The following is a 24,504-nucleotide window of genomic DNA, read 5'->3' on the forward strand; positions in this document are numbered from 1 at the left end:
CCACTGTTAGAAGCCCATGCAGTGGTCATGGCATCAATTTTTAATGTTTTTAATCACAATATTGCTGACTTTTGTCTACATAGCATCAGGCTTACTATTGAAAAAAATAAGATAGGAGGTAGTGAACAAGTAATTCACACAAACAGGAGTCTGTGAAAGTTGGCAGAAACAATATTTATATCACTGTAGAGCAACTGACAAATATAAGCAACATTGAAGCTCTAAAAAGGTAAGAGGAGAAGACTACAGAGAGGAAGGTTATAGAACTGGTGAGATCAGCATTGCCTAAGGTCTGATAATCAGCACTGCAAAGCACAATTTCGTTTTTTTTTTTTTCACTGCACCCAGAGCTAATCCCTACTAATGAAGAAGATTTTTATTTACAAAACCTAATGTCAATGTATTAATTTATAATGAGGAATATCTCTTTCCAAGCATGGGAAAACTCATGTTAGGTTTCCTGAGCAGAAATAGATAGCACTTGACCATCTACTTCTTTGGATTCTTTCCATGAGCCCATAGCTATCCAATAGAATCCTTAACACAGTTATCCAGGCAATGCCTGTGAATCACACTAAAATTGAACTCTACTGGCTTTATTCAAAGGCAGTGCTTTTTCACTCCCAAGATGACTAAGAAGCATATAGTAATCAGGTTATTCTGGAGATCAGGGAATAAGAGCTAATGTAGACAGATGCTTGAGGACCACTTCATCTACACTCTGGAGGAAACCTGAGAAATTCACCTTGCTTCAATTCCAGTATCCCTCTGATCACTTGAATATTCCAACATGGCTCTCTCCTGGGACAGTTTTTAAAAATCATTATTGAATCCTCCCTGAAGCTATCTAGGGAATAGAAAAGAATAGATAAATCAGTAAATAATATAAATCATTATTGAATTCTTTCTCTTCTCCCCCTTCCCCTTTTTCTAGTTTCCATTCAGTCAACTCTTCATATTGGAAAGGCTAATTTTTTTCAGATAAATTACACTTCAATTGTTTTCCTTATTGGTCTTTTTCACAGTTATGAAAACAAAAACTGAGCTTCTGCTTACTGTTACACTATACATTTTTCTGGAAAAAAAAGAAAAGTTAGTTTGAAATCATCTGATTTTTTTTTAAAAGGCTTTATAGTATTCTTAAAATTCACTGGACCTGAGATGGTGGGAGACTTTAAGTAATTATCACTTCAGAGTAGTTGAAACTGAGTTAAAAAGCCCAAAGCGATGTCCATCAGTTGGGGCACAGCATAGATATTGGAATAGTACAGACAGAGAAGATAATGGTTTCCAGTTAAAAAGCACAAGGGAAGAGTCTCTGATGTGTGATCGAGCTGCTTCTCACATGCGCAACTCCATGAAACCTGTTCTTGTGAAGCAGGTATACCAGGTTCTACGTTTCTAAGAGAATGTACCTGATAAATGGTTTAGGTTTCTTATCACATCAATATGTGCCTCACCAGACAAGTGTGGTGAAATAGCTCATCAAAAAACTTACATAAACTTACAAAGATAGATAGATAGATGGATAGATAGATAGATAGATAGATAGATAGATAGATAGATAGATATTTCTGTGTGTGTGTTATTCTGGACTTTATTATGCACTATATTTATCACTAGGTCATAGTACATGTTCTCTAAAAATGCTTAAATTGATTGCACTGTTACAGCAGCTCAGAAATGTGCAGGGAAATAAATTCATAAAATCTGAGAATCTAGATTTTGAAAAGACCCAAATAATGAGCACCAACCCCTTTCCTTGGCAGTGGAGAATGTTGAGGTCCAGATAATGTATTTTGACCAGAGTGATGAATATCCTTAAGCAGACGCATAAAGTACATATATCAAATATGAGAATAACATCTAACAGTCTAAGGTGTTCAGAGCATATGCAGATATAAATGATATCATTTTATTTTCACAACTGACCTTGGGTTAGGCAGAACAGCAGTTAGCATTAGTTCCATTTTACAGATGAGGAAATTGACATTTAGAGAGTACTAATGATGACTTGCCCAAAGGTACACCACTAGAACACAGAACTCTGTTCATCTTTCCTCTCCAAAGCCTGCAGACTTTCTACTTCAGTGCATTCTACTCTTCCGTACTTCCAAGTGAGAAGGAAGGGCAAATGACAAGCATGCCATGGGTGGAAATAGTAGGTGGAAATAAATGAGAAGGGCATATGGCATATTCCTTTTTAAGGTTAACTCTGTAAACCCTGGCTATCTGAGTCTAAGTGTGGTCTACATATGTAGACTAGTGGGACACAAACATAAGAAATTATTTTCTTTATGACTTTTCAAATTCCAAAAATAAAACTACCATGTATCCAAAGGAAATGAAACTAGTATGTCAAAGAGATATCTGCATTCCCACGTTCACTGCACCATTATTCACAATAGCCGGGATGCGGGATCAACCTAAGGGTCCACAATGGATGAATGGATAAAGAAAATGGGGAATACAGTGTCATTTTCACAGATTTAGAAAAATATTATTCTAAAATTCATATGGAACCAAAAAAGAGCCCGAGTAGCCAAAGCAATCTTAAGCAAAAAGAGCGAGGCTGGAAATATCACATTACCCAACTTTAAACTATGCTACAAGGCTACAGTAACCAAAATAGCATGGTCCTATGATTTGACCTTAAAAAGAATAAAATCCTGTCATTTGCAACAACACCAATGAACTTATAGGACATTATGTTAAGTGAAAGAAACCAGGCACGGAAAGACAAATACCACACGATCTCACTTGTACATGGAATCTAAAAAAGTGGATCTCATAGAAGCAAAGATGGTGAGAATAACATCTAACATTTTAAGGCACTCAGAGCATACGTAGACATAAATGATCTCATTTATGAGTCTGGGGGATTCACGAGATGCTGTTTCAAATGATACAACATTTCAGTTGGATAGGAGGCACAAATTCAAGAGATTTATTGTACAACATGGTGATTGTAATTAATAACGATGTGTTATATTCTTTTAAATTATTAAAAGAGTAGATGGTAAGTGTTCCCACCACACACACACAAAATGATAGTATGTGAGGTAATGCATGTGTTTAGGCATTTTAGATTGTATACATGTTTCAAAACAACATGCTGTTCACAATAAATAGATACAATTTTTGTCAATTTAAAAAATTAAAAAACAAAAATTGCACACTCTATACTAGTACCCACTAGCCATTCTCATGCCCAGCCTTCAAACCTTGTTCTTCCTCTGTGTTCTGACCTGGCCCCTTGAGGCTAGCAGCCATCCAGTGCAGCCAGGAGCAGCCTCACTAGCAGTGCTGAGTCAATCCAATCCCACCCCACATGGCCCCAAAGCCATACAGTTTTATTTAACAGGAGTTATGAGATGAACTGCTTCCTAGGGGCCAAGGTGACAAAGATGTCCTCTGAGAAGCAATAAAACAATAGATACAGAGCGAGAATCTATATTCAGGAATTTGGGTCTCTATTCTGAGCTTGCAATGGATTTTTAATTGGCTGCTGTTTCTAAAAGGTCACCGTATTAACCTTTGAGTTCTTTCCCTAATGCTTCGGATTTTTGTCTAATGTACATTTAGAAAAACACAGGTGCTTAACACATTTTGTCCAGTTAAATGGGCCTCTGTGATCTGAAATTGGCATAGGCAGGTGGCTGCCAGGTCTGCACTACTTTGGGAAATAGATGTATTTCTCCTTTACCTGCTCTCCGTGGGAAGGGAAAGACTTAGGGGGAGGGAGAATGCTGACAGACAACAGCGGGGTGATTCTGTGCTCAGCATCTTGTCTTGGTGGTATATCCAAGCTGCAAGATTTATAACCTTCTTGTTACAATGTATCAGCTTCAACACTTTCAGTGAAGTCTTCAATAACTTCGATGACATCTTGCTGAGGGGTTTTGTCATTAAAAGCTGAAAGCTGGTCATTAACAAACCTTCTCTGCAATCATCTACCGCTGTGCTAACTCAGGCATGGATCTGCCTGGAAAGTTGGACTGGCTCAGAAACTTTTGAGAAGGCTGCATTTTTTTTTTTAATGTGTGGGGTATATTTCTTCAGGGAAAGAAAATATGCCTCCTAACCATTTAGTCATTTATTTCTCATTATTCATTATCTAGCCTTTCCATGAGAGAACCAAATTCAACAAATATGTGTATAACACTGCTATATAACAGTCACGGTGCTTAGAGCTGAAGATATAATTATTAAAAAAAGACACAGTTCCAACCCTCAGAGAATTCACAGCACCCTCCATCCCCCCCAGAAAAATCAGTCATCATTTACAGAATCCTTAGGAAATGTGCCAGACTTTTATTAGGCATCATAGGCATTATCTTGCTCATTTTTCACCACTCTTTAGAAGATCAATGTTCTTATTATCCCCATTTTAGAGACTAGATGACTGAAGTGGTTGCCTGCTTAAGAATTTTCCCAAAGGTTTTGGGCTCATAATGGGCAGAACCAGGGTCTCAAACCCATGTTTTCTCCGACTTCAAGCATGCTCATCTGCTTCAAACAAAACTGGGCCAGGAAGAAAGCAAACAGCATGGCATTCCAGGTGGAAGAAGGATCACAAGCCAGGCTAAAAGCACACATGTGCTGGGTAGGTATGAAAAACAGGTTGAGCACCGCTCAGATCCCCTTTCAAGAGAATTAGGTGATGGGGGCAGTATCGGCCATTGGAGCAATGGCACCTGTCTCCCTATCCTTCCTCATCTCCATGAAAGCATTTAGACTAGAGAGGGATCCATTTGTGTGCATCTACATATGAAGCCAAAATTGCCCATTGGCTCTAGAGTATCAAGGCGTGGCGTAAATGTTATGAATATAATAAAAATTCCTATGATACGAGAACATTTTAACTATTTGAACATCATTGAATCCTAAACTTACACAGAGATCCATGTGGCAGAACAATTCCCAGTTGCTTGACAGCAGTTTCCACTGTCAACGATTTGACTTTTCACCTAATCTGGTCACCTCCCAGAGGGAAATAATGAATGGGGGTGCTGCTTTCTCCTCCATGCAATTCACACTAGAAAAAGCCAGAGGACCAATCCAGAAGTTCCTCAAAAAGGAAGAGAAACACGCAAATGTAGGGAAATAGTCTGCTGTAATTTGTGGGGCAATAGAAAGATAACGAGTCTTGGAATGGCATTTTTTAAATAACAAGGAGAATAACTTTGAGGCAATAGATATGTTTTTAAGAGTGCATATTTTGTAATAATAATAATTGTTACTGTTGGCTAAGGGGCTACTATGGGTCAGGCAGTTGCTAAGAGAATTTTACACATTAGCTCATGAAATGGAATCTGGATATAACAACCCTGCCAGAAAAAAAAATAAAAACATTATCCCCATTTTTATAGATAAACAAACTGAGGATTTGAGTGATTTGGTAAAGGCCCTTATTGAATAATTTGCAGATCTAGAATGCAAATCTAGTTATATGTTATTTCAAGTTTTGGGCATCCTTTACTCTTATCTGCATCTACATTAATTAAAATATAACCTATTTAAAAGTGTTTCATACAATTAAACAATGCAAAGATTTAAAAGGCACTAGCTGATTTCTCTCTTTTTATTCTAAAATGACATTTTTTTTTTCCTTTTTCTTTTCTCATATCCCGAAAGGAAACAGAAACATTAGCATACCTTTTAACGCTCGATTAATTGCTGTGGGAATCTACCTGAAGACCTCCAAGCGGACCCATTGATCCATCTATAGTGTCATTATGTGCCTGTCCATATGTGTGATGTCGGAGGAAAGGCTTTGTTCGCGGGAATCACAGAACCATCATCCATCTGACTTCCTGGGTTTTGGTGAGTTCTCACCTGCAGCGCTTCCCAGGAATATCGTCCTTGGCCTGTTATTATTTTTAATTGCTCACAGGGTGCTTCTTACTAGTAAAGTTCTTGCCAACCAAGATCATCAGCATTACCTCGGAGGAGTCTCCGAAAATTGATTAGCAAGTTCAGCTCAGCTCTTTTGATGAGAACTAGGATATGAGGCGTCTGAGCTTTGCTCAAGGTCACAGAACCTGTCAGCTCATTCACAGACAGCTTGAAGCACTTTGAAAGAATACACGCAAGGCCAAAGTAACCAAATAGAAGGAAAAGTTTCTGTGTTGGGGAACAAATAAACACTTTAACTCAGAGAGCTCTGAACTCACAGATTATATCTCACACCAAATAGTTAACAATAGTAATAATATACATGCATTCAGCCTTGTTCCAAAAAATACTACTTAGTGACTTTATGATCTTTAGCAAATAATGTAGCCTCTTTGAAACTCAGTTTCCTCATCTATAAAGTAGGAGTAATGACCTCATTACTTTTTGAGGTCATTTGAGGTTTTGAGAAGGAAACGAGATGATGGTTTCAATTAAAACTCTTTGTATTCAAGAGATAGAAGCCCAATTAGAATAAGATTAAGCACAAAGAGCACTTTATTATGATGAAAGCAATGTTCTCTCGAGAACTTGCACGCAGACAGATCTCAGGAAAAACGAAAAGCAGAGGCTCCAACGCTGTCTGGAAGTTCTTCCTTTTCCTTCCTTTAATGAATGGACATCTTCCCTTCTCACTGTGCCTAAGCTTACAGGGTAGAATCGAGCCACTGGTGGCTCACAAAGCTACACCCACCCAACCCAGTCCAAGAGATTAAGAAACTAATTGGTCCATGTTCTAAGTCCCAGGGAAGAACTGAAATTGTCCCAGCTCATGTCCTGTGCCTACTTTGGACCAGTCAATTATCTGCTCAAGGAGGAGGATTGTATTCCACTTGCACGGATGTCCCTGTGGTAAGCAAGTAGATGGGGAGGTGAATGTTTTATAGAAGAAAGGGGAAAGAGACTTGCACCACAGCAGAAATAATTGGTGTCCACTATGAGAATTCATAAAAAAGTTACCACACCACAGCCTGGCGTGGTGGCTCACACCTGTCATCCCAGCACTTTGGGAGGCCGAGGCGGGTAGATCATGAGGTCAGGAGATCGAGACCAGCCTGGCTATGATGAAACCCCGTCTCTACTAAAAATACAAAAAAAATTAGCCAGGCATGGTAGTGGGCACCTGTAGTCCCAGCTACTCAGGAGACTGAGGCAGGAGAATGGCGTGAACCTGGGAGGCGGAGCTTTCAGTGAGCCAAGATTACGCCACTGCACTCCAGCCTGGGTGACAGAGTGAGATTCCGTTTCAAAAAAAGTTACCACACCACTATACCCAGACCAGAATAAATACATTTATGCATATGTTTTTCTTCTCAATATATACATTTCTACACATTTAAAGCGTCTACAGGTTTTTAAAAAGACAAAACAAAAATAGTATGTGTCTATTACAGTGAATGTAGCTAACCTACTGTGAAGATTCAAAAGAGAACACAGATGCTGTAGACAGTCAATGTTTTATATGCCTAATAAACTTCTCATCAAGTAATCTGAAGACAAATTAGAAGTTCAACAAATTGAAACACTTATTTTTTTGTCCTAACCCTATTCTCTCCTGTCTCTTAGAAACCCAAATCTTTTCTCATTTTGCACTCTTACCTTCTGTTACTTTTCTATCCTTAAGTCACCTTAGTTTGGGGTCAATCATTAAGTGTTTAGCATTAAAGATCTAAAGGATGTTGTAAAGCACTTGAAACTATTTGAAAAAACAATGAAATGCGTCTATATGATTAGTGCTGAACAGAGTACCAGGCTGGGAATGGAGGAAAAAAAAAAAAAAAAAGCAATTTCTCTTTATCTCTCTTTTCCCAAAAATACACAGAGCAATTTTAGGCAAGTCATTTGTGTTCCCTGTAGCCATCCATAAATCATAGTAACTAGCCTATTTGTTCTTCAGGATAAAGCCTGGGAATATCAATAGACAAACTATGAATAGGACCCATCTACAGGGAGAAGTGGAGAGGAATCTCAGAAAACTGGAGATTTCCCTCTCTTATCAGAAGATGAACTCCTACCCAGAAGAATCTATTTTGTGTGTAATACAAAATAATTTCTTCACTTGGGTCAAATTGCAAGAATCCAATTGCTCTCTGCCAATAAACTCCAGGTCTGAGTGAAGGATCCAGTCAATAAATTTCAAGTTTTGGAAAAAGACCACTTTGTGTCACTTTCCAGAATTCCTTCTGGTTATTACCAGTGTAATACTGAATAATTTTAGAAAGAATAATGTTGGAACCTCTCAAACAGAATGATAAAAATTAAGTGTGGCTATCATGGTTTTTTTAAAAAAAGGAAATTTAAAGTCTCATTTTACATTGGATTTTGTTGCTAGGACATGATTCCTTTTTAAGAAGGAGGAATTGGCTGGACATGGTGTCTCATGTCCATAATCCCAGCACTTTGGGAGGCCGAGGCTGGTGGATCACGAGGTCAGGAGATCAAGACCATCCTGGCTAACACGGTGAAATCCCATCTCTAGTTAAAATACAAAAAATTAGCCTGGCATGGTGGTGGAAGCCTGTAGTCCTAGCTACTCAGGAGGCTGAGGCAGAAGAATGGCTTGAACCCGGGAGGCAGAGCTTGCAGTGAGCGGAGATAGCACCACTGCACTCCAGCCTGGGCGACAGAGCAAAACTCCATCTCAAAAAAAAAGGAGGAAGCAACAAATAATGGGAGAGGAGGTGCTAACTGGCCTAGAAATCTGTGTTACCAATTAAAGATTATTCCTTCATGACTGTTTTCAAATATGATAAGAATTCATATGTAAGGAATTCCATGGAGGGAAAAGAGTAACATTATCTTAAAATAACAACATTATCTTAAAACACAACTCACATTTTCCATACGACAATAAAAATGTGTCTAACTGGGCTGCTTGGTTACAGCTTAAATGCAACACACATTGATGGAGGACTTGTGCCATTTTTAAGTTTATTGCACAGATGCTTAATTTGGGTTCTTTAAAAATCCTGTCATTTCATTTTTTTTGGTAGTTGGGATATTAAAATATGCAAATAAGTATGTTATAGTTGATCAGTGCTAATCTTTTTTGTAATAACTGATGTTCTCTCCCAACAGCCACCACTCCTTCTGTTCTTGTCACCTTCACCCGGGAGTCACAAAATGCTGAAGACAGTCACTTTTTACTTGATTCAATTTCAGGAGGTTGTAGCTAGGCCAAAATCCTCCACTTCTTCTTTCCTACTTTCCCCCCACCTCCTAATTTTATGGCTTTACATTGATTTACATGGATTTCACCTTTCAAAAATTATTGGTCTTTGCTGAATGCAAATAAGCAAATGGGAAAATTATATTAAGTTTGCACAATTGATCTCCCATCATTTCAAATGGTACCTTTGAACAGTTCCTGAAATGTCTGTCTGAAATGCTCCCAGCGTTGAGTGTCATCAAGAGGCGCTGGGTCACTCTGGGGAAACCCATTCTCAGTGATATAAATTACAGGGTTATTATATGTGTCCTAGAAAAAGAGAACAGAAATGTTATTCCAAACAGATGTTTTAAAAAAAGAAAGCTCATAAAATCAGGTACATTACCCTCTATCTTCTGTAAGCTACAATCCCAAAACTAGTTTTCATCAAATTGCACTGACCCTATTAACTTAATTTTCCATGCATTGACCTTTTATAACTAACAATGGAAACGCAAAACTGTGCAAATGTCCATGAAGACAGTCAAATGACTCTCATTATAATGAGAAGACAGAAATATCTTTCTTCCATCAGCATCTGTTGACTGTCACTGCTCCTTAACCCCTCAGTCCTGCCAGCAGCTACATTCGACATCCCCCACAGGAGGGGTTCTGAAAACCTGTACTTGAAATTTTAATTTTAGCTAACTGGATGTCATCCAATATAGTTGAGAATCAAAAAAAAAGATCCAGCTATCTCAATCCTTAAAATGTCTTTTATAATCATAGTTGTGACACCAGATTGAAAAATATATCCAAACTACTTCTATAGCCACAACTAACTTTAACAACAAATCCTAGACTTTGACCACTGCTTTTGAAACCTTTACTAGCTAGTTACTTCTCATCAGCTCAAATCTTAATCTGCTCGTCCCAGGCCAGCAAATGTATATGCTATTACCTAAAGTAATTCTTTTTCAGGTCCATATATACATATACATATGCCTGTCTTGCCCACCTTCACATATTTGGGTGTAATGGACACACAAAAAATCATGCATTTACCTTAATATACTTCAGTAGTTTACGTACTCCCCATGGTACCACATAAATCCAATCCACATTTTTCCAAGATGGATCTGGAAAAAATTCAATTTCCGCATCCTGGAGAATACCTAATTCTCCTTTCTTGTTCTCCTGGTATTTGATTAAGCGAGTTGTATAATATTGCACAGCAAAAAAATCAGCAGTGCCTTTGATCATTTTCTTCTCTTCTTCAGTGAATTCTGGAAGCCTCGATGATGGATAGCCTTGCTTTTGACTCATGGAGGCAATCTGAGACTTGACAACTTCAGGATAATCACCATCGATGAATATGGGTTTAGCAAAGAAATCCAGATGGAATTTGATGGCTCTTTTAGCAGCTTCCTGGTCAGACACTGAGTTGGGATCTGCAGGTTCCAACCAGACCGCAAAAAGTGATAGGGACACCATACCTTTCTGCTCTTTTCGAAACAGAGAATCATAGCTGTGCCAGGATCTGGCATGAGCCTTAATCAAATTATGAGCTGCCTGATAACCTCCAGTTCCAAAGTGAGGGATACCCGGAGGAAACATACCTAAGTCATATGCCATCACGGAAAGAACATTAGCTTCATTTATGGTGATCCACTGCTTGACACGATCGCCAAAGGTACTGAAGCAAAACTGAGCATATTTGTCAAAGGATTCAATGATAGACTCTGACAACCAACCTCCTCGGTCTTCTAAAGCCTGAGGCAAATCAAAGTGGTAGAGTGTCACGATGGGAGTAACCCCATTTTTTAACAAATCATCAATGATCTTGTTGTAATAATCAATTCCTAGGAGGAAAAAAGAAAGTGTTCAAAGAAGAAAAGTTATTTGTAGTATATTGGCAATAAATTTTAAAAAGGGAGAAGATCAAATAATTTTCTGAATGACTTTTATTCAAAACAAGTTTTATTACTTCCTCAATACAATCAATGAAAGACTGAGAGGAAATACTGAGAATTCCAAAGAAGAGTAGTTGATCAAGAAGTAGGAGTTTAACGGGGTGACATGATTGAAAGATAAATGTATTGAAATGGATACATTTAGGCAGATCACTGTTATCTAACTTTGTGTTACTTTCATACTTATTCAAATAATTTCATGCATTTCTATGTATGCTCATTTTTGTCCCTTAGCCCCACTAGAATACAAGCCCCATGATAGCAGGGGGCTTGTTTAATTCACCTCTGGATCTCCAAATCCTGGGACAGTACCAGAAATTTAGAGGTTAATAAATATTTGTTTAATAAATGCATGGATCCAATGGTATTAAGTATAAAGTAAAGGAATTGATCCAGATGACTGCCTTAATGCTTTTTCAGGTCTATTAGTCTCACAAGTCTAGGAAAAGAGACCTACTGAGAATGAACTAGAGCTCAACATCTGCCCCAGAATCTGGGTTACAAGGGCAGACAGCCAGAGGCTTAGGACATTAAGAGTACCTGGCTGAAGGTTTGCTCATGGGGATACACAGCCACCTCTGGCTCTCATCTGATTTTTCCAGGACTGCAAGTGTGTAAGACAGAGTTTTTAGGCTTGCTGCCGAGTTCAGAAGAAAGTTTCTAAATTGAACATGCCCTGGCTCAGAATTTATGTCAAGAATTCACTGAATCTAGCTTAATGATGATGCTTAGCTGGGAACAGGCTTTCTGGAGAGGCTGATGTTAGTACTTCATGTGGTTTTATATTTAAAAACATGGAGGCAACCTAAGCTTAGACAAGAGAAGCTGCCCTGTTTTAAGAAGTTGTTTCCTGGATAAAGATTATGAAGTCATATGTAGAAGTGTGTTGCATTGAAAGTTTGCCTAAGGAAAACGTCCCTTTCTTTTTTCTTAACCTAGGAGCCTTCAATTTTTAAAAATAACAACATACTTTTATATGCATTTCATTCATTCGATCATTTGTTTGTTAATTCCTTTAATACACATTGATAGAGAAACTGCTACATGCTTGACATAGAAACATAAGCAAAACAAATACTACCCTTGTGCTCAGGGAGCTTATTAGCAGAGACTACAGAGAAATTCATAAACAATTACAATAGAGTAGTAGATAAAGTACAGAGTCCTGTTTTTTATCTACAAAAGGTAGTACAGATAAAGTACAGAGTCCAATTTAAGGGATAAGTACAGAGTCCTGTTTAATTTATGAAAAGGGATATCCATCCTAAACTCAGGGTATTTGAAAATATTCTGAAAGCAATGTAGCATAATTGTTTCAAGAGTGAATTACGGTGCCAGACCACCTAAATTCAGTACTAACCCTTTCACCTACTAGCTCTGCGACCTTGGGCAAGATCCTTAATCTCTCTGAATTATCTTTTCCTGTATGAGAAATATGGATTATAATAGAAACCTTCTTCAATTAATTGTTGTGAGAGTTTAATGAGTAGATAAATTAAACATGTTTAGAACAGTTCTTGGCATATGGTCAGGGCTCAGTACAGGTTAGCGATCATCAAAATAGTAATTATTATTGTTATTAGTGACATCTAAGCTGATATTTAAAATAGGAATACAAGTTAATCACTTAAGGTGAGGAGAAAAATGTGATCAAGGAAGAGAAAAAGAGGAAACAAAAAAACACAAAGGAAATGTTAAAATAAAGACCATTCAAACGAGAAAAACAGACTATTTACTCAGAGTTTGCTGTATCAAGAGAGTCGGCCACCAATACTTGCATTTGGCAGGTATTCAAATACAGTCAGGACAGAGGAAAAGCTTTAGAGTGGAAAAAAGAGAACCCTTGGGTGTGCCCTGATTAAAGGTTGTTGGCCTTGGGAAGCATTGGAGCGCTAACTAGAAGCAGGGCATCCTTTGTGATTAGTTTGGGGAGCATATTTGGTTTTCTCTGGTTGCTCCTGAGTTGAAAGCAGGGAGCAGGGGGTAGAAAATAGAGAAGGTATCAGTTGACCACACTGTGACTATTCTGGGCTGCTTGCTGCAGAGGCTGTGGTTTGACTTTCTGGGTTTCCTTTGTCAGTCAGAGTTTTATTATCAGATATGACCTGGCCAGTATTTGTCTATTCACTCTCTTTCTGGGAATAAAAAGTTCAGTATAAGGATAGTGTATCAAAAGAGGAATAAGAATGGTGAGAGATGAGCAAGGTAAGCAGAAGCCAAATTATGCACAATCATGTGTTTTCTCTCTGTCTGGGTAAGCGGGTATTTTTGACACCAGCTCATTTATTTTGCAAACTGGAATGTACTGTGAATCATGCATAACAACTCCATATTTGGAAGACACAGTTCTGTGCTATTTCTCACTTGGTAGCAGAAAAACCCATCCTCCCCGCAAAGATGTCCATTCTCTAATCCATGAAACCGGTGAACATGCTACCTTCCATGGCAAAAGGGACTTGGCAGATGCAATTAAGGTATGGACCTTGAGTCGGGAAGAGTTTTCTAGAGTGTCCAGGTGGAAACAATATAAAGACATGAGTTTTTAGAAGTGGAAGAGTAAGACAGAAGAGTAGGTCAGAGAGACGCAACAGTGGAAGAAGAGGAGAAGTGGCAGCTTGAGAGAAACTCAACCCACTATTGCTGGCTTTAAAAATGGAAGAAGGGGACCAAACGCGGTGGCTCATGCCTATAATCCCAGCACTTTGGGAGGCAGAGGCGTGTGGATCATGAGGTCAGAGGTTTGAGACAAGGCTGATCAACATGGTGAAACCCTGTCTCTAAAAAAAATACAAGAATTAGCTGGGTGTAGTGGTGCGTGCCTGTAGTCCCAGCTACTCGGGAGGTTGAGGCAAGAAAATCACTTGAACCTGGGAAGCGGAGCTTGCAATGAGCCGAGATTGGGCCACTGCACTCCAGCCTGGGCAAGAGAGTGAGACTCTGTCTCATTAAAAAAAAAAAAAAAAGAAAAGAAAAGAAAATAGAGGTAGGGGACCACGAGCCAAGGAATGCAGATGGCCTTTGGAAGCTGAGAACAGTCCTTAGCTGATAGCCAGAAAGGTAATAAAGACTTCAGTTCTACAGTCACAAGGAACTGAGTTCTGCCAACCTGAATGCACCAAGAGACAGACTGTTCCAAAGATGCCTCAGAAAGAAACAGCCCTACAGGTATCTTGATACCTCACAGACACCCATGGCAGACTTCTGACCTACAGAACTCTAAGGTAACGAATTTGTGTTGTTTTAAGCAGCTAATGTGTGATCGTTTGTTACAGTAGCAGTAAAAATGAATATACTCATGAAATTTTATAAACTTTCCTTTTTTCTCTCAATGAAAGAGTATTTCACCATCCCACCCCTGGGCCCCTGTAAACCCACATTTCTACATTTGTAAATGAGATATCTAAAGATAATATGATAAAATAATCTGGGTGTTGGTATGAGAGGGTTTTCATAGCCAACCCTTTCCATTGACTTTGAACATGAAAATAATATTAGCTTTCGTCTATTGAACTCGTACTATATGTACCAGATGTCATGCATTTTGCCAAATCCAAGCACTAAGCTCTAGAGATGCGTGTTTTTATTCCTGTTTAAAAATGAGAAAACTGAGATTCAGAAAGTCTCAATGTTGACAAATGGCGTGGCCCACATTTAATCCCAGTCTGTCTCACTATAAAGACTAAGCTGTTCTCACTATGACATCCCACTTCTCATGTTTACTAATGTTCCTGTACCAGAAACATGTGACTCTATTTTACCAGCCTTCATGGTCACCTACTTCAGACCTGATCACAATATCAAATTCCTTTTTCCCCCTTTTGTGGAGAAGTCATTAATGATGGACAATCGATGTAATTCAAACTACATGATAACCGTCCGTTGAAATGAAGATAAGTAAATTTTAAGAAATTTTTCTTCTCACACATCAGCACAGCAGAGAAATAGAGCATTGTATAATTAATATTCACCATCCCAGAATTAAGCACTTTACTTCTCGATCACACAGTTTATTCAATGTCGTAATGAAACTTTTCCATGAAATGGAGTGGGATTGTTTTTTGGTTTTTGTTTTTTTTGTTTTTTTTGGTTTTTGTTTTTTTTGAGACAGAATCTCACTCTGTCTCCCAGAATGGAGTGCAGTGGCGCGATCTCAGCTCACTGCGAACTCTGCCTCCCAAGTTCACGCCATTCTCCTGTCTTAGCCTCCCGAGTAGCTGGGACTATAGGTGCCCGCCACCACGCCCAGCTAATTTTTTGTATTTTTAGTAGAGATAGGGTTTCACTGTGTTAGCCAGGATGGTCTCCATCTCCTGACCTCGTGATCCACCCGCCTCGGCCTCCCAAAGTGCTAGGATTACAGGCTTGAGCCACTGTGCCCGACCAAAGTGGGATTTTCAAGAGGAGAGCCCCAGACCCAGAAAACTCAGTCAAAGGATCTTGGACAAATCACTTGGTCTCTCTACACTTCAGTATCCTATCTGTAAAATGGGAATGTTCATACTGCCACCTTAGGAGCATGTGAGTATTGAATGAGAATAAATTTGTCAAAGAGTTACTTAACTTTGTTTTTCAGAATGGCGTAAGTCACTGATAAACAAATTATCTGAATAAATGTGTATTTTTTAAATGATCACCTGTTATCAATCTAGGGATTCTGAAACTTTGAGAGGTCATTTGGATCCCGTTCTGCTTCTGGGCATTTAGGACAGAATTGATTATTTTAAGGATTAAAACTTCTATAGCTTTCTTTCATAGTCAGTATTATCTTCTCTGTTTTAATAAGCTCATTTCTGCGTATTTGATCTTAGAAACTATGAAACATATTTGAGGTAGAGGTCTCTTGGATATAAGAAAAACCAACCAACCCAGATGAACTCAAATACAAAGGCGGCATTGGGGGCAATTGGGTAGTAGATATAGATGCAGCGGACATTATTTTAAATGACAGAAATAGATCGGGGACTCAATGACAGAAAATAACGGCAAGTGGAAGCCAAAAGAATTGAAGTTGGGAGCTGAGAAAATCTTTGCTTCTCAGGGAAAACTGATCTCTTCCATCCCAGCTTCTCTCAACACATCTGCTCCATTTCTTTTCTTCTTTCAGAAGCAGCTTTTCCTTCTGATTCGAGCAGCAGAGACAAAACCAAAAAATATATACCTAAGAAAGAACCAGTTTTCTTTACACACTCAATCTGTCACGGTCTCAAAATGGCCATCCCACCTGCCAAAGCTACTTCTGTGCCCCAGTGCCAACCACCAACCAGCTCATCCTCTCAGTACCTCAATTCAGAACATCCTTGAGGGAAGAAAATAATGGAGCAAACTGTAGCACAGAGAATTCAACTGGTTTGGCCACATTTTCCATGAGGTCACAGCTCATACACAACCCAGTGAAAATGTCTTTCCTTTGTCCTGTCAGTTGTGACCTGGAGTCAAGCAGGATTATATAAAACAAAGATATAGGGGAATTCCCTTAGAAGAGGGCATGGCTGGAACTTGCAAAGATGATGTCTCAAATTAAAAAAAAAAAAAAAAATTGATCTAGAATCCTCCTTCAACAAAAAAGTAACATAAAATTCACTTTGATCTCATGCTTACCATCGTGCATCAAGTTTACACCTTTCTTTGGTTCACACCTTTCTAGGTTCACACCATTCACACCATCAGTTTCTTTTCTTTTCTTTTCTTTCTTTCTTTTTTTTTTTGTTTTTTGTTTTTTGGGGGTTTGTTGTTGTTGTTGTTGTTGTTGTTTTAGACAGAATCTCGCTCTGTCACCCAGGCTGGAGAGCAATCTCAACTCACTAAAACTTATGACTTCCTGGTTCAAGCAATTCCCCTGCCTCAGCCTCCCGAGTAGCTGGGATTACAGGCATGCGCCACCACACCCAGCTAATTTTTGTATTTTTAGTAGAGACAGGGTTTCACCATGTTGGCCAGGAGGGTCTTGATCTCCTGACCTTGTGATCCCCCACCTCCCATCAATTTCTTTAACTGCTCCTGTGTTCTCTTGCCACACTGTCTGCATTAGTTTTCTATTGCTGTTAAAACAAAGTACCACAAACTTAATGGCAGGACCAAGACAAATGCGTTATGTTACAGTTCTGGGGACCAGAGGTCCAAAACAGTGCTTATTGGGCTAAAGTCAAGATGTCAGCAAGGTTACATTATTTTTGGAGGCTCTCAGGTGGAATCCATCTTTCTACCTTTTCCGGGAGTTAGAGGACACCTGCATTCCTTCTCTCATGGCTTCTTCTCCCATCTTCATCCTCATCTCTTCTCTTTGACCTCTGCTGTAATCATTATCTCTTTTTCCTCTTCTCTCTGACTCTGATCTTTCTACCTCTCTCTTTTAAGGACCCATGTAATTATACTGGGACCACACAGATAGTCCAGGACAATCTCCGCCTCTCAAAATCCTTCCCTTAATCACATCTGTAAAGTTTGTTTTACCATGCAAGCTAATATACTCAAAATTCCTAAGAATCAGAGCATGAACACCTTTGGAGGGCCATTTTCAGTCTATTATAGTGCTCAACATAGAATACAAGATTAATGCTTGTTTAGTTAATTTATTTAAACCATTCCTGCTAAGAGCACTCATAGTTTAAATCTTAAAGTGAGCACTAAATTCTGCACAAATATTCCCCCTTTTTTTATTTCCAATACTTGGTCTTCCCACTAATTGCCTGAAATTTACATTTGTGGCAGATATGAACATGTACTTGAACATTTGAGAAATGCAGGAATATATTATTTCAGTTGCCAACTCAATCTTTTCTTGTTAAACCTTGAAAAACTGACATTTGAAAGAGACAGTCTGTGTAACAATTCCACTTCATAAAAATATTCTTCTAGTTTGGGGACATAGAATTTTACAAGTTTCCAAATGTCCTATAATCAAGATTTGAAATGTATAGTCAAACACAGAAAGGGGGTTCCTTGGGAAGAACAGTGACAGGGACTTTCTAATTCTTCACATGCTTTTTGAGAAAATATTTAAATGAGAAAAAAGAGATAGCCTTTCCAAGTTAAAACCATTCCAACTGCTTCAACAGATCACTGCACAAGAATGAGCAACTGCTTATTGAAATGCCACCTCCTGGATGCACCTCCAGTGCCCTCTTGTTCAAAGCAAAGCCTGTAATATTAATCAGCTATGGTTTTACCAAAGCTAGGGCCAAACACAAAAAGCTCAGTGCTACGGGCATGTGATCCCCACATGAGATCTGCATGAGCAATTTCTCCACAATATTCGGGTGGTTTCCATGGCTCCGGTAGCACCACCTCCACTCTCTGGTGGTTTCGGTTTCCTTGCTCTTGGATTGCTGATCTACAGTGTACCTCTACGAACTTCTAAGTATCTCAAGTTGGTTTTCAAAGCTTAATATGTTGACATATTGGGACAGGTATATAATCTTGTATCTGAAAATCTTAGGGGCATATGAGTACAGAATGAGTTTTAGAAAGGAAACAAGGAGCATATACCGTATATTAACACTCTCAGTGAATCTGAGTCAGTGTCTCTTAATATGTCTGCAGTCAAATAAATCAATATTCTCAAAAACAGAATAAATATTCACAACAATTCAAGTTAGCTTTTGCTGCCAATTTAATTTTAGAAAGATTAGTAATAAGAGCCTTTTGGATTTTAGAACTTCAGATATGGCATTGTGGACCAACACTACAAGTTGGTGGGTTTTTGGTTTTTGTTGTGGTTGTTTACCATCCAACTGGGAGCTCAGTAAAAACTCCAAACTCCTAGAATGAGTGCAAGGAGTTTTAGTACCATGAGGCTTCCACTTCATTTAACCAACAGAGAAACTGTAGCACAGAGAATTCAAGTGGTTTGGCCAGACTGACTGAGCCCTAGACTAGATAGAAGATTTTTTTATGTTAGACAAGCCTAGGTTGAACCTAACTAAATTTGTCATTTTGGCAAATTTATGCCTAACTTTATTTCCGATGTTAGCATTATTCCTTCTGTTTAGAGATGCCCCTTACTCATAGGACTGTTATGAACGTTAAAATCAACAAAAATATGTGCAATGTTTGCATGGTGAGCTCTGTATATTATATGCTCAATGAAAGGCAAGCATTACTACCCTTAGAGTCATTTTTATGATTGTTATTGACCTAATTCAATCCAATTCAGTAATTTTTACTGAATCCCTTCCATGGATGGTGCTGGACTAGATTACAAGGGTAACAAGGCAGAATTATCTACCCATTACACTGTTAACAATTCCAGGGATTCTCTAATATGAATGTCATGAGTACTTAGCACAGTCCCTGACACAATAGACATTCAGCACACTTTCATTGAATTGAAGTAAACTTAAGGCACCGATAGTCTAACATGGGATATAGTAACAGTTAACAATGAAGAATGTGAGAAACATCTTAAGAGCTTTGCAAAGTGCTATGAGAATAAAAAAAGAGAGAGAGGAGAGAGAGATTTTTTTTCTGGCTTAGAATAGAGAACTACTTTAAAGAAGAGGGCAATTGTGCTAGACCTGAACAGCAGGACAGGCCTTCAGTAGGTATACTTGGGGTTAAAGAAAGCCCATTCTAGGCAGAAGAAAAAGCTTAAGCAACTTCCTACAAGGTGGAAAACTGCATGGTATGTTTAATAAGTAGTGGGTTACTTATACTTACAGATAAAAGATTATAGACCTGTACCAATGTGTGTTTGGGATATTACATGATCATACGCATGAGATAATTTCAGCCTGCAGAGTTTTGGAGGTGTTAAGTCTAAGTCAAATTGAGCCTAGAATGATATATGAAGGAGTATGGACTGCATATTGAGGCTTTAGGTAACTAAATTATTATTATTATTTGAGACCGAGTTTCACTCTTATTACCCAGGCTGGAGTGCAATGGTGTGATCTTGGCTCATGGCAACCTCCGCCTTCCGGGTTCAGCCTCCCAAATAGCTGGGATTACAGGCATGTACCACCACACCCAGCTAATTTTGTATTATTAGTAGAGATGGGGTTTCTCCATGTTGGTCAGGCTGTTCTCAAACTCCCAACCTCAGGTGATCCACCTGCCGCAGCCTCCCAAAGTGCTGGGGTTACAGGCATGAGTCACTGTGCATCTTGCTTCACTTTTAGCAGGAGATGATCAAAACAATGTGATTTGGGTCGAGCTTTAGGAAAATTGCTATGATGGCATCTTATAGAAAGTAAAGGACAGAGAGAAGGGGAAAACACATAGATCCATCAAGAATATATCAAAAAGTCCTTGTAAGAATGATAAACACCTAAACTAGGGCAGGGGCAAAAAGAGGGATTAGAAGATAAGTTAAAAAGTCATAATTAGAATGGACCATATTCAGCAACCCATTAGATGGAAGAAGAAAACACAAGAAAGGATTCAAAGGTTACTTTTGTTTTTTAGACTTTGGAGTATGGTGGTGCCAGAAAGAAGGGAGAATACAGATGTTGGATTAGGAAGATTGAAGATAATGAGTTCACTTTTAAACTGAACAACAAATTACCTCCCATTCAACATAAATAAAACTAGTCAGTGATGGCAAGAAAGTAGACATCTCAACAGGAGCAACTGGTCATGGGCCAATGTCTGCAGAATAAGGGAATGAAAGGACCTGCTAATCCTGCACTGTCCCTACATGAGGGAAGCTACTCTGAGGTTGATTCTACCTGAGTGCATGAGTTGCAATTCTATTTCATGATGCAAAGATTACCCCGCCTTAAATAAAATGAGCTTTTCAAGTGCACAAATCCATCTAGGAATTGTCATCAAGGGTTGTTCTATATAGGGGATCACATAAGTTACTCATGAATAATGCCTTTGTATCAATGAAGGTTCTTGGGGTGGGAGGTATGGTGAGGCGGGCAGGTGTTCTCTTAAGTCATACAAGTGAGGCCTCTCCTTAAATTTAAGAGGCTCTCCTTAAATTTTATGCCCTAGGCACCTCATTGCTTCACTTAGTCCCAGTCCTATGGACAGTGTAAAATCTTTTCTAAGACAAAGTAGTAATAAAGCATCTTCATTAAGAAACCATATGTTGTAGTGCAAGGGTTGGCAAACTTTTCCTGTAAAGGACCAGATAGCAAATATTTGAGGCTTTGCAGGCCATATGGTCTCTGCCCCAACTACTCAGTTCTGCCATTAAAGTGGAAAAGTAACCATAGATGATGCATAATGAACAGGCATGACTATGTTTCAATCAAATTTTATTAACAAAAATAGGTGACAGGCCACATTTGGCCTTCAGGTCATTGTTTTCCAACCATGCTTTGTAGAAAGAGCTTGCTAGACCTTAGGTTTAAATAACAGATCTACCATTTGCCAAATATGTGGGTTTGGACATACACCTCTGTAAAATATGATCACTATGCCTTCCCTACTGGTGGTGAGAATTAAAGAAAATGGGTGAAAAATGCCTCCTAAATAACAGGCATTCAATAGAGCAATGAGTGGTACTTTTATTCACAAGCCATAAGAAGAAGAATAGATAACACTTACTAAATGTTAGCTACTGCGTTAAGCACTTTACTAAGATTATTTCATTTAACCTTCCAATAACTCTCTGAATTAGTCACTATTACAGCATTCTTTTCTATTCATGGAGAAACTGAGGCACTGAACGGAACCCAAGAGATGTTTGCCCAGATAGCAAGTGATGTAGCTGGACTTAACCTTAAGTAAGTGAACTGCAGGGGCCTTGATGCTAATCCCTATGCTAGTTAATTAGCTCCACTAATTCAGCCCTAATTGAGGTGCTTAGAATCATCTCAAGTTCTTAAGGACTTTTCATAACTCATCACAGGGTTACACAACTGAAAATAGTTTAATACAAATTTTTTAAATTTATCTTCAGATTAACACTCATGTTATATAATAAAACACTTAGTCTAACCTCCCTCCCACTCACCACCCCCAGAAAAGATCTCAACAGTCAAAGGAAACCAAAATATTACTGTGAAAACTAATGCAAACCCATTTCAAAAAATTCATCCCATAATCACTCTAAAAACTTGCAATTTCAAAGCTACATTGCAGAATAGCATACTGGATTAATTATGCCAGACTGCAGCAATAACCTTGAATTAAAGCTGCAACCTTCTATTTTTAAGAAACACTTGCCTTTCTGGTTGATGAAACCTGTCGTCCCATCAGGTAACAGACGTGACCAGGAAAGAGAGAAGCGGTAATGAGTCAATCCAAGCTGTTTGATACATTTCAAATCTTCCTCCCACAGAGTGTAGCTGCCACAAGCTACATCGCCAGTCTGGTTCTTGAAAACTCTCTCTCCTCCCTGATGAGTAAATGTGTCCCAGACACAAGGGCCTTTTCCATCTGCATCCCAGCCTCCTGAGAAAAAGAAGAAAATGAAACAGTTACACTCTTGACATCAAGAGGCATATGTGGAATGTAAATATTTGTCACCAAAAGAACATACCTCATTAACTCAATGTACCATATTTACAACTTTAAAATACGCCTTTAAAATAACATGCATGAGCGGGTTATGTGTTTAGCTGTCCTTGATCCCTGAAGCTGACTGGTGGCAAATGAAAAATTATTGCATAGCACCGCTGCATAGCAGGCTTTCATGGTTCATTATCTGAAGATCTCCCAGCTGGTAAACAGAGGCAGGCCCCGGCTTATAAATATCTGAGTTGAAACATCTCCTCCTTGCAAACATTCCCCCCGGCCATGACTGACACGCCTTGTCCTTATACATGACAGGATCTCGAGACTATATGTATGGCCCTTGATATTTAAACCCTATTCTCCTATTCTCTGACAATGGAGGCTGTGATGGTCCAGTCCATCTCTGGAGGGGAGGGAGCCCTGGTTTCCACCATTGTTGATATGATATTGCTATCTGAAATTCATTCATTCATACCGCCCTTGATTCAGCAAATGCTATGTGTCAGGCAGGACACCAAGTCCAGGGAATACCAGAGTGAACTATGTCGTGTCTCCTGTTTGGGGAACTTACATAACAGCCAATGTAAAGGCCCTTTCTTTTTCAGAAACCAGGGAAGGGCATGGATCCAAGTGTGGGCTGGAGTCAGAGGAGGTCTCTTTCTGCTCAACTTTCCTGTAACCCTAAAACGGATCTAAAATATAAAGTCCATTAATTTAATAAAAAGAGCCGGGCGCGGTGGCTCAAGCCTGTAATCCCAGCACTTTGGGAGGCTGAGACAGGTGGATCACGAGGTCAGGAGATCGAGACCATCCTGGCTAATATGGTGAAACCCTGTCTCTACTAAAAAATACAAAAAACTAGCCGGGCGAGGTGGCAGGCGCCTGTAGTCCCAGCTACTCGGGAGGCTGAGGCAGGAGAATGGCGTAAACCCAGGAGGCGGAGCTTGCAGTGAGCTGAGATCCGGCCACTGTACTCCAGGCTGGGCGACAGAGTGAGACTCCGTCTCAAAAAAAAAAAAAAAAAAAAAAAAAAATTTAATAAAAAGAACATATCCAGTGTGTTTATCATGTTTTATGTTTTTAAAACTATGTATAACAATCCATGTATGTTCTGAGCATATACACGTGAGGTAGAAGTATCACATGCCTGGGAATGATCCATTCAGGTGAGTGATCACCTTTGAGGAAAAGGAAGTGGAACCAGAGAGGGGTCTACAGGGCCCCCAAATGTATCTCTTATGTTTCATTCATTAAAAAAGGTAGAAGGTATATGCTGGGCTGTTTACTACATTTTTCTCAATCCCTTTTTATAAGCCTAATGTATAATATCTTATAATTATTATGTAAGAAAAGAGGTCACAGCTAGAGTAAAGTAGATGAAAACAATTACAGGAAGGTCCTCCAGGTCCTCATTGAGCATCTACATACTCATATTTTGTGCCCAGATCTAAAAGGATACGGTATAGTCTCCAGTTCCAACCTCAGGACAGCAGGAGTGATAAGAAATCATGGACGGCCCCACGAGGATACAGAAGAGGCTGCTAAAAGAAGGAGCTCCGACAAAAGCAAAAGTGATCATTGATATCAAAGCTGAATACTAAATACCTATACAAAAAAAAGCTACGAATATTCGAAAGTATTTTACTTTGGAGCCATGTAATTATAGAAGCAAATAGTTTTACACATTCCAGTGACTCTCAAGTTATGTCTACATAGGGCGTTTAGAAGGAATGGAGATAAAAGAAGAGTGGTATTCATAGAGTGAAATAGGAACAAACGCAAAACTAAAATTTTTGAAGTATGAGGCTCACAGTTTTGGATGATTAATTTAATAAATGAAAAAGCTTAATGTCAGCTTAAGCAGGGTTGTATTGGTATATATTTAACTCACTATCTGTTAAAAAATAAGCATGGACCTATATGTATATATGTTTATTATCAATTTTGCTGATATAAAGCGTGCATAATACACAATTTACAAATAATAAACTATGCAATTCTCTTTTCTATGAGCTCCATGTA

General features: G+C 38.8%; 1 protein-coding gene across 2 annotated transcripts in view; it reads right to left on the reverse strand.

The window, feature by feature from the left end:
- The window catches only part of LOC105487849 (cytosolic beta-glucosidase), a 124,747-nt gene that overhangs the window by 58,627 nt on the left and 41,616 nt on the right, over nucleotides 1-24,504 (reverse strand). The window contains exons 2-4 of one of the 2 annotated variants that reach the window (XM_011751477.2): nucleotides 22,192-22,419; nucleotides 10,169-10,965; nucleotides 9,310-9,433 (exon numbers count right to left, since the gene is read on the reverse strand). In XM_011751477.2, the coding sequence (XP_011749779.2) occupies nucleotides 9,310-9,433; nucleotides 10,169-10,965; nucleotides 22,192-22,419 (1,149 nt within the window). The remainder of the gene's footprint in view (nucleotides 1-9,309; nucleotides 9,434-10,168; nucleotides 10,966-22,191; nucleotides 22,420-24,504) is intronic. The other variant, XM_011751478.2, reaches the window with a different exon arrangement.

The sequence above is a fragment of the Macaca nemestrina genome, chromosome 3 (genome assembly GCF_043159975.1).
Source record: "Macaca nemestrina isolate mMacNem1 chromosome 3, mMacNem.hap1, whole genome shotgun sequence".
Lineage (NCBI taxonomy): Eukaryota > Metazoa > Chordata > Mammalia > Primates > Cercopithecidae > Macaca > Macaca nemestrina.